The sequence below is a fragment of the Entelurus aequoreus genome, linkage group LG01 (genome assembly GCF_033978785.1).
Source record: "Entelurus aequoreus isolate RoL-2023_Sb linkage group LG01, RoL_Eaeq_v1.1, whole genome shotgun sequence".
NCBI lineage: Eukaryota > Metazoa > Chordata > Actinopteri > Syngnathiformes > Syngnathidae > Entelurus > Entelurus aequoreus.
Genome location: NC_084731.1, coordinates 20,445,985 through 20,458,152, shown reverse-complemented (window position 1 = coordinate 20,458,152; position 12,168 = coordinate 20,445,985). Strand labels below are relative to the sequence as shown.

The 12,168-nt window shown below is 36.1% G+C and overlaps 1 protein-coding gene across 8 annotated transcripts in view; it reads right to left on the bottom strand.

Moving 5' to 3' along the window:
* The window catches only part of LOC133648971 (band 4.1-like protein 1), a 169,753-nt gene that overhangs the window by 57,824 nt on the left and 99,761 nt on the right, over positions 1-12,168 (bottom strand). For all 8 annotated transcript variants that reach the window (XM_062045601.1, XM_062045583.1, XM_062045592.1 and 5 more), the window contains one exon: positions 11,386-11,518. In XM_062045601.1, coding sequence (XP_061901585.1) covers positions 11,386-11,424 — 39 coding nt within the window. In that variant the 5' untranslated portion in view covers positions 11,425-11,518. The remainder of the gene's footprint in view (positions 1-11,385; positions 11,519-12,168) is intronic.

Sequence of the window (12,168 nt, the reverse complement as noted above, 5' to 3'; positions counted from 1 at the left end):
GCAGATTTTACAGTAAAAACACTGGTACTGTTTTACATTTTCCATTTATAGGAGATATTGTAAAAAAAAAAACATTGTAAATTTGACGGTAATATTTTGACAACTAAACTAAGTTTTTACTGTAAAATCTACAGATTTTTGTGTACAGTGTATGTAAAAAATGTATATATCCTAAATTACGGACTATAAGCCGCTACTTTTTTCATATGGTTTGAACCCTGCACCTTATAAAACAGTGTGGCTGATTAGTGGATTTTTCTTCACTGACAGCCATAATGCAAATAGTTTTAAAAAAAAACAAGAAAAGACACTCAAAAAGTTTGTGTCATAGTGCCATCTTTTGGACGAGTTTGCCCTTAGAGCTTTCAACCGGAAGTACAATTGTTGTTCCGTCTTCTAGCCGTGAATAGCGTCTCTACACGTATGGATTCTTCATTCATCCCTCAAATCAACATTTGCAAGTTTTAAAATATAGCTAAAACAATTCTGACTTACCAAACAGTCCCAAGTGTGATGTCTGTAGGAATGTTTTCATGCATATATTTGTATGTGCTATCGCAATCTAATGAGGCTAGCGTCGTTAGCAGTAGCTAATATGCTAACACGTTTACGAGCATCTTTGTTAGTATTATTAACATACAAGTTACAATGCATCTTTTTCGTATTGTTTCAGTTTCGTAAATCCCCCAAAATGTCACCGTGGACTTATTGAGTCTGTTTAGCTGATTGTAGAGCTCGTCCACAACGATGACTTCTGTTTATCCGCCGTTTTTCTGCCGTGTTACAGGCACCGTGTTACGGCGGGGTTGCATATTAATGCACGGATCGTTTTTCCAGGATGCAGACGGAACTCAGGAGGCAGAGTGCAGGTAAGACAATGATTTATTTACCATAAATAAGTCAGGTAGGAATACAAAAATATAGGAAGCGTACCGATAGCATGGGAAGCTATCGTAAGCTAAAGAAAAAGCTTAGCATGAAACAAGGAAGCAAGAAATCAATGTAACATGTTGCGTGAAGCAAACAAGACAGCCAGACCGAGTGAGTCGAAAAGCAGGAATAAATAGCTCTGTGATTAGTGCCCGGGAGCAGGTGAGCGTCCCGAACACTAATCAGAGGCAGGTGAAAATAATCAGCACCCATGGCAACCAAAAAAACACAATCCCAGGGGTGCTGAAACAGAACTAAGGAAGTCTTTAACTAAACAAAACATGACCCGGGCAACGGATCATGACACACCGTTTGGAAACAATTTAAGTATGTAAATAAACATTTACAAACTCTTTCTGTGTAAATAACTAATTTCATAATGTATATATATACTGTATCTGCGTTTTTTATAACATATGGGAAAATATTTTTTCTTCTCAAATTAATTGGTTGTGGCTTATATAACGTTGCGCTCTATAGTCCGGAATATAGGGTAATATTAAATAATTGTGTGATGACGTTATTTATATATCATTCACTGTTACAAGCGACCCTAACTGCGATGTGGCCCTCAATTAAAACGAGTTTAACACCTTTGGCATAGACGTAACAAATAGGTGTACGGTTCGATACTCAGTAACAAAATGGCACCGGTGCCGACATAAATCATAGCAACCACACTGAAAATAATAGTTTTAAGAGCCCAAGGGCTCAGGGGCCGGACATTGAAATGTGGATGTTTGGTCAGAAAGGGACTCCGCAGGTTTTATTCCTTTGCAACTGCATTTACTTTATTACAAAATAAACACATCAGCTTTTACACTTCATTATTCTGTCCCGGCTACTCGTTTCCAGTGTGTGCAGCTAAGTTAAAAGCATGAAGAAACAGAAGTTTTGTTGGGGATTGATGTTTCGTCTTTTGAATTAATTTCCTTCCTCGGTTTTATTTATTTACGCTTCTTCTATCATTTAGGTTTGTAAAACTGAAAATAGAAACATAAAATAAACACAACAGAAGTATAACGTCCATTGTGTATTTAACATAAATAAAATAGAAGGTTTAGTGTTAATACATTCACACAATTATCAACAGATGTTGACACACATATAGAAATGAGTTAACATTCTCACACTGTATGTGACTTATCACAACTAAAACTTGTCGCCCTCTACTGGTCAAATTTAGCGTTACATGTATTAAACGAGCTTTACCGTATTTTTCGGACTATACAGTATAAGTCGCACCGGCCGAAAATGCATAATAAAGAAGGAAAAAAACATATATAAGTCGCACTGGAGTATAAGTCGCATTTTTGGGGGAAATTTATTTGATAAAAGCCAACACCAAGAATAGACATTTGAAAGGCAATTTAAAATAAATAAAGAATAGTGAACAACAGGCTGAATAAGTGTACGTTATATGAGGCATAAATAACCAATTGAGAACGTGCCTGGTATGTTAACGTAACATATTATGGTAAGAGTCGGTCGGAGGGGCCGTTGGCGCAAATTGCAGCCACGCTTCCGTCAGTCTACCCCAGGGCAGCTGTGGCTATGAAAGTAGCTTACCACCACCAGGTGTGAAGGAAGGAAGGGTTCTACATGTAAAGCGACTTTGGGTACTTAGAAAAGCGCTATATAAATCCCAGGTATTATTATTATTAAGAGTCATTCAAATAACTATAACATATAGAACATGCTATACGTTTACCAAACAATCTGTCACTCCTAATCGCTAAATCCCATGAAATCTTATACGTCTAGTCTCTTACGTGAATGAGCTAAATAATATTATTTGATATTTTACGGTAATGTGTTAATAATTTCACACATAAGTCGCTCCTGAGTATAAGTCGCACCCCCGGCCAAACTATGAAAAAAACTGCGACTCATAGTCTGAAAAATACGGTACTCTCAAATATCAACATGACCACGAATACAAAAGACATAACAAAGTCAGCAATTTCAATACAAAACAAACAAAATATCTTAAGGCACAAATGATATCTACTTACTAATGTTTGGCCAAGTTTCGTGCTGAAGATTACATGCTGGGATTTCTACCATTGTTACTACTTGTCTGGCTCAATGTGTCCGTCGCTTAAAGGTCCACCAGAAAACAGTAACTCAAGCACTTTATCAGGGCAGAACATTCATACTTCGTTTTCCAGTTGTTACAATTCTTGATGTTTGCAATTTATTTTGATTTTTTTGCAAGGTTGAATGAGTAGTCTTCTTCTACTCACCCCACTACTGCTTCACTGTGACACATGTGCCTCGCTGTTTCCCCCTGCGGGGTGGCAGGAGTACTGCATACATGAGCAATTCTAGTTGTAATGCTTTCATTAAGCCAGTGATGTCCGGTGGGCCAAATGAAAAGCTCTGGCGGGCCGGATGTGGCCCATGGGCCGCCAATTGAATATAACTGCCGTAGAGTCAATTGTTGTGACGACTAGAAGCATTTGGCTATAATGCTCATGCAAAATACAGTGGTACCGAAGACGTTTACTCTACAAGATAAATGCTGTACATTATAATTACAATTATTTATTCATAGAGCACAATTAGTACACAAGGCAATTAAAATCGCTTTTAACATGCATGACATTTACAACGTAAAATAAGGAATACAAATTCAATCATCATAAAAATAATCTTGATAAAGTCCTGAATAAATATAAAAACATAAAAGTAATCATTATCATTTAATTAAAATGAAAAAAATGTGTAGATAAAATACTTTCTGTTGTCATATCCAGTGTTTTTCAACCTTTTTTGAGCCAAGGCACATTTTTTGCGTTGAAAAAAGGCGGAGGCACACCACGAGCAGAAATCATTAAAAAACGAAACTCAGTTGACAGTAAAAAGTCGTTGTCGCAATTGTTGGATATGACTTTAAACCATAACCAACATGCATCACTATAGCTCTTGTCTCAAAGTAAGTGTACTGTCACCACCTGTCACATCACTCCCTGACTTATTTGGAGTTTTCCTGTGTGTAGTGTTTTAGTTCTTGTTTTGCGCTCCTATTTTGGTGGCTTTTTCTCTTTTTTTGGTATTTTCCGGGAGCAGTTTCATGTCTTCCTTTGAGCGATATTTCCCGCATCTACTTTGTTTTAGCAAGCAAGAATATTTCAGTTGTTTTTATCCTTCTTTGTGGGGACATTGTTGATTGTCATGTCATGTTCGGATGTACATTGTGGACGCCGTCTTTGCTCCACAGGAAGTCTGTGCTGTCGTCCAGCATTCTGTTTTTCTTTACTTTGTAGCCAGTTAGGTTTTAGTGTCGTTCTGCATAGCCTTCCGTAAGCTTCAATGCCTTTTCTTAGAGGCACTCACCTTTCGTTTATTTTTGGTTTAAGCATTAGACACCTTTTTACTTGCACAATGTTTCCGACATCTACAAAGCAATTAGCTACCTGCTGCCACCTACTGATATGGAAGAGTATTACACGGTTACTCTGCCTAGCTCTATACAGCACCGACACTCAACAACAACAACACATCATTTGCAGACTATAATTACTGGTTTGCAAAAAATATTTTTAGCCCAAATAGGTGTAATTAGATAATCTCCCACGGCACACCAGACTGTATCTCACTGGTCATATCCACAGTTTAAAAAGTTTTCAGTCTGGAGTTGAACAAAACGATACCACACACAGTTTGGCAGCTCCTCATGAGCTTAACGGACACTGATTTTATTCTCTACCCAGCCAAGAGGAGCCAACATCTTCTGTATGTAAGAATGTAAGGCATGCTAGGCCGCCCCCAGGTAAAACTGATCTAACGACATCCAGATCGTTGCTGAGGGTTGTGAATCTTCTGATAATACTTCTGGCTGGTGTTGTTGAGAAAAATCCTGGACCTGTTTTAAGCACTGTGCTACAGCCTCAGCAGCTACCTGGGCTAGCACCTGTGCTCCCTGGGCCGCCACAGCAACCACCTGGGCTAACATCTCAGCTCTCTGGGCTACAGCAGCAGCAGGTACCTGGGTTACAAAGTCCAAGAGGAGCAGAAGCAGTTTGTTTTTTTCCAAACAGTAAATCTTGCTCAGGTTATCTGGAATCCCGAAACAAACCCTAAGAGATTGCTGGGTAGGCATATTAATATCAGGATCAAATACATAATCTACTGCCTGACTCAAACCTGGATTTCTTATGTATCTCTGAAAGTTGGCTTCATCAGCACATTTCAACAAACTTGATAGAAATACCAGGATACAATTGCTACAAAAGAGACAGGAAACAAGGGAAGGGTGCTGGTGTCCTAATATACACCACAGAGCAGTTCAAATGTGAAGTGGTTAATATTAATGTGAACTTGAAATGTCTTGCTCTGCAAGTTCTTCTGTCTCCTAACATGAAATTCAATTTTAGATTTTTTTGGTTAGTTTCAAAAATGTCTCTCAAATATGGATGATTGCACTGAATGTATTCTTATGGGAAATTTTATTATAACTGGCGGGGGGGGAAAAAAAGCAAAAGTAAACTTAAATCCATTGTAGAAATATTTAAATATAAACAAATGATAGAAAAACACACCAGAATTACAAGGAAAAGTGAAACTCGAATCAATCTGATCTTTACAACTAGGCCAGAAAGAATAACACAAACATTACAGGGCTCTCAGACCATAACATGATTCTAATTGTTAGAAAATTACCTGAATAAAGATTTCTCTTTTATAAAATCACAGACTCAAAAACTAAAACTATAGGAATACCTAAATCACACCTACCTGATTTTGAACAAGAAGTCAATAAAACAACATGGAACATTGTTACAAAAAAGTCTGACATAAATACTGTATATGCGCAAATACATTTATAACCACATTGAAAGAGTTAACTAAAAAGTAAACAAAGACCTGTATAAAGAGAGCAAAAAACTATTTTCTCCAATGGTTTAACCGACATATGGCAAACAATAAAAAAACAAAACATAAAGGCACTTAAAAATCCCTAAAAAAAACAAAACAACAATTGATCATTTGGCCTATACAGGCCTCAAAAATCAAGTAATCACAAAGAAGCAAAACTAATGATCTTACTAAAATCATTAAAGAGGCTAAGGGAAGTAGCTCTAAACTTTGGCAACATATAATATAAATGGCCTAACTGATCCAAGTAAGAAAAAACACCAAAAATGGACTTTCTAAAAGTACAAGGAAGCATAATGAATGACAATGAATCTATGGCTAACGCTCTGAACATGTTCTTATTGATTCAGTGCATGAACCCTCAAATAAATGTAATGACACAGTACTTTATCCAGAAGACATACATCTGAATAATACTTATCAGTTTTGCATGAAGGAGGTGTCCAATGACAAAGTGAATAACGTCATTTTAAACATGGGCAACTGGGTGTCAAAAGACATCCATGACCTTAGCACAGCTTTGCTTAAAAACACCAAGATACTCTGTTAGAGCCTACCACACTTTGTGAATATTTGCAATGTCCAAAGTTCTGGAAAACCGCTATAGTAACGCCGATCCACAAAACAGGCGAAAAAGAACAACTACATGCCTATCTCTGCCCTTCCTGTTGTGTCTAAAATCTTGGAGAAGGTAGTGGCAGAACAACTAAAAGAACACCTGGAGTCAAACCAACTGCTCCATCCCCAACAATTTGGGTTGAGGCAAAAGTACAGCACATAAACAGTTAACTGTTACTTGCTCAAACAGATTAAGAGCTGTCTAGACAAAAGTTGTTGGTGCTGTGTTTCTAGACCTCAAAAAGGCCTTTGATACTGTGGAACACTGTTTTGAAAGAAAAAAAAACACTGGCATTTCAAAATATAAATAAATAAATGATAAATAGGTTATACTTGTATAGCGCTTTTCTACCTTCAAGGTACTCAAAGCGCTTTGACAGTATTTCCACATTCATCCATTCACACACACATTCACACACTGATGGCGGGAGCTGCCATGCAAGGCGCTAACCAGCAGCCATCAGGAGCAAGGGTGAAGTGTCTTGCCCAAGGACACAACGGACGTGACTAGGATGGTAGAAGGTGGGGATTGAACCAGTAACCAGCAACCCTCCGATTGCTAGCACGGCCACTCTACCAACTTCGCCACGCCGGCCCTTAATATCTCCTTAAGCATGTGGGCGGGGGCGGGGTTAAGGGGGGAGGAGTATATTTATAGCTAGAATTCACTGAAAGTCAAGTATTTATTTTATATATATATATATATATATATATATATATATATATATATATATATATATATATATATATATATATATATATATATATATATATATATATATATATATATATATATATATATATACATATATATATATAGACATATAAATATATATATATATATGTATATATATATGTCTATATATATATCTATATATATATATATAGATATATATATATGCATTACCTTTTGCACTATATTAATTTATATTATTATGTGTTGTCAACTTTGTACTTTTTTATGTCTTTGCCTGAAATAAATAAATAAATGAAAAAAGAAGAAAGAAAAAAAAAATATATATATATATATATATTAGGGCTGCAACAACTAATCGATTAAATCGATTAAAATCAATTATTAAAATAGTTGCCGATTAATTTAGTCATCGATTTGTTGGATCTATGCTATGCGCATTTTTTTGTTTGTTTGTTTTTTTTTTTAAATAATTTTTTTTTTTTTTTTTAAATAAACCTTTATGAACTGCAACATTTACAAACAGCTGAGAAACAATAATCAAAATAAGTATGGTGCCAGTATGCTGGTTTTTTTCAATAAAATACTGGATAGGATAGAAATGCAGTTGGTCTCTTTTATCCGATTATTAATCGAAGTAATAATCGACAGATTAATCGATTGATTATCAAATTAATCGTTAGTTGAAGCCCTTATATATATATATATATATATATATATATATATATATATATATATATATATATATATATATATATATATATATATATATATATATATATATATATATATACATATATATATAAAATAAACTTGACTTTCAGTGAATGCTAGCTATATATATATATATATATATATATATATATATATATATATATATATATATATATATATATATATATATATATATATATATATATATATATATATATATATATATATATATATATATATATATATATATATATATATATATACATATAAATAAAATAAATACTTGAATTTCAGTGTTCATTTATTTGCACATAAACACTCCTCTCTATTCATTGTTGTATTTGAAAGTGCAATGCTTTGCAGCCAGTAGCACAGCCTTTGAAGGAGCATAGGTATGGGCAGTGTAATATTCTGGGTTGGAGTCAATAACCAGGCGAGGTGACGAAGTTACGTCTCTTTACTTCATACTTCAGAACCGACTCCCACACTTACCGCCAGGGTGCGTAATACAACGTATACCGTTGGCATGTTACATGTTGAACTGTGGTGGGGTTTTGGTTAGGTTTTTTTTTTTTGATGGGGTAATTAAATCGATTTCAATTAATTCCAGTGGATAATGCTGTTTGGCAACACAAGTTTTTCAGGGTACAAGTTTCGTAACGGAACAAATTCAACTTGTATGCTATGGTACCACTTTACAAAAGTTTTTCTAACAGTAGTCTAACATTGCCACCAACGTCTATCACTTATCCACTATGTTCAGCTTCAATTGTACAAAACCTATGCACCTATAGTACTAAAAAATCTTGCAATTTTGAATTGTAATCATTATTTGTTGAGTGGTTGCAATCCAGCTTTAAAAAGCAGAAGCAACTAAATGAGTGATTGTTATTCATGTTAAGTGAGCAACGCAGCAGTTGATTCAGTCCAACACTATACTGTTAAAATGTGGGCACTCAGGAACTAAGTCCGCAGTGTACACTTGGGTTGTACGATATACCGGTATTAGTATAGTACCGCAATACTAATTAATCATATTTGGTACTATATCGCCTCTAAAAAGTACCGGTCCCTGCAGGACGAGGAATAGCTAAACATGCTTCACTACACACCGTAGCTGACCGGCGTCAAAATGTAAACAAACGCCATTGGTGGATCTACACCTAACATCCACTGTAATGATACCAAGTACAGGAGCGTATTTAGTCGATACTACTATAATTATATCGATATTTTTTGGCATCACAACATCTTCTTGTTTTTTTTAAAATTTTTATTATGTTTATAAACTCAGAAAATATGTCCCTGGAGACATGAGGACTTTGAATATGACCAATGTATGATCCTGTAACTACTTGGTATCGGATTGATACCCAAATTCGTGGTATCATCCAAAACTAATGTAAAGCATCCAAACAACAGAAGAATAAGTGATTATTACATTTGAACAGAAGTGTAGATAGAACATGTTAAAAGAGAAAATAAGCAGATATTACCAGTAAATGAACAAGTAGATTAATAATTCATTTTCCACCACTTGTCCTTAATCATTTTGACAAAATAATAGAATGATAAATGACACAATATGTTACTGCATATGTCAGCAGACTAATTAGGAGCCTTTGTTTGCTTACTTACTACTAAAAGACAAGTTGTCTTGTATGTTCACTATTTTATTTAAAGGCCTACTGAAACCCACTACTACCGACCACGCAGTCTGATAGTTTATATATCAATGATAAAATCTTAACATTGCAACACATGCCAATACGGCCGGGTTAACTTATAAAGTGCAATTTTAAATTTCCAGCTAAACTTCCGGTTGAAAACGTCTTTGGATGATGACGTATGCGCGTGACGTAGCCAGTGAAACAAAAGTATCGGTACCCCATTGAATCCAATACAAAATAGCTCTGTTTTCATCTCATAATTCCACAGTATTCTGGACATCTGTGTTGGTGAATCTTTTGCAATTTGTTTAATGAACAATGAAGACTGCAAAGAAGAAAGTTGTAGGTGGGATCGGTGTATTAGCGGCGGACTACAGCAACACAACCAGGAAGACTTTGACTCGGATAGCAGACGTGCTAACCGACGCTAGCCACCGACCGCACGGATGATCGTGGTGAAGTCCTTCGTCCTTCCGTCGATCGCTGGAACGCAGGTGAGCACGGGTGTTGATGAGCAGATGAGGGCTGGCTGGCGTAGGTGGAGCGCTAATATTTTTTATCATAGCTCTGTGAGGTCCCGTTATACTAAGTTAGCTTCAATGGCGTCGTTAGCAACAGCATTTTTAAGCTTCGCCAAGCTGGAAAGCATTAACCGTGTATTTACATGTCCCTGGTTTAATAGTATTGTTGATCTTCTGTCTATCCTTCCAGGCAGGGATTTATTTATTTTGTTTCTATATGCAGTTAAGCACGATGCTATCACATTAGCTCCGTAGCTAAGTTAGCTTCAATGGCGTCGTTAGCAACAGCATTTTTAAGCTTCGCCAGGCTGGAAAGCATTAACCGTGTATTTACATGTCCCTGGTTTAATAGTATTGTTGATCTTCTGTCTATCCTTCCAGTCAGGGATTTATTTATTTTGTTTCTATATGCAGTTAAGCACGGTGCTATCACGTTAGCTCCGTAGCTAAAGTGTTTTGTCGATGTATTGTCGTGGAGCTAAAAGTCACTGTGAATGTCCATTTCGCGTTCTCGACTCTCATTTTCAAGAGGATATAGTATCCGAGGTGGTTTAAAATACAAATCCGTGATCCACAATAGAAAAAGGAGAGAGTGTGGAATCCAATGAGCCAGCTTGTACCTAAGTTACGGTCAGAGCGAAAAAAGATATGTCTTGCACTGCATTCAAGTCCTTAACTCTAACGTTCCTCATCCATGAATCTTTCATCCTCGCTCAAATTAATGGGGTAATCGTCGCTTTCTCTAGCTGCATTGAAAACAATAGGAAAATATGAGGAGGCTATCAACTGACAACGTCACACTACTTTCGGTAGGGGCAAGGCTTTTTTTTATCAGATACCAAAAGTTGCGATCTTTATCGTCGTTGTTCTCTACTAAATCCTTTCAGCAAAAATATGGCATTATCGCGAAATGATCAAGTATGACATGTAGAATGGATCTGCTATCCCCGTTTAAATTAAAAAAATTCATTTCAGTAGGCCTTTAAGGACAAACTTGCAATAAGAAACATATGTTTAATGTACCGTAAGATTTTTTGTTAAAATAAAGCCAGTGATGCAATTTTTTGTGGTCCCCTTTTTCAGAAAAGTACCGAAATACATTTTTGTACCGGTATGACATAAGCACAGAAATTCTGGAATAGCTCTTCAAGAAGTGAATACAGAATAAAATATGCTCATGAACAGTTATTATCTCCAAGACCGCTTAATCCATCATGACGTGCTGCAGATCATTAGAGGAGCTTTAGAAAGTTAATGTGCAAAGTCTTTTTGTAATTATTTAAGTCGATTAAAAACAAGCCATTTTACTCCAATATTAACACAAGCCAACACATATCTTCAGGCTATGTGTGCTCACCTGTTTGGCCATTTTGCCATCCAAGGCCGATCCCTGCATGTCTGCCACTGCCCCCTGTTGTCCGTGAGGACTCCTGGCCTTTCGGTGACACTCACTGGGCACACTCCTCTGTCACTTGAGCAAAGACAGCAACCTGAAACATATCAAACAAACACTTTCAAGAGAAGTACAGAACAATGAAGCAGTGATACATCGCCTAATTATTGACAAGTAATGATATTTCAACTGCAAAATGAGCAACATTTAATTTTTTATGAGACTTCATTCAAACAGACCTTGCAATATTTCAGTTTCTTATGTTCCATTATGTATTAGGTTGTTTAAGTCTTATACAACTACAAGGCAACTGCACAGTATATGAAATAGTACGTGCGCTTGTGGGCCCGCGCTTTCTTGCACAAGACAAGAAAAATAAAGATGTGCATTATATCGTCTCGCTCATCATCCCCCACAGTGGGTTGACCCTGTGGATTTGAACGGTTGTCAGTGATACTAAAGCCGTTGCTGCAGCAGCTGTTCAAGATAGAAGTGTTTTATAGATGATATTGTACATTTATGTGGGAAAGAGAAGCAAGCAAGAGGGAAAAAAAGGATGTGATGATTTTATACATTCCAAAAAAAGACTTTGAAATCCTGCAACATGGTTTTGTTTCCGTTATAGACAAGTGGTACAACACTGGTGTCCGTGGTATACTTTTGGTGCACAACATATTTTACATATATAATGAAATAAAGCTTGCATTAGAACAACTTGCAAAAAAACTTGATTCAAAATCTGGTCTG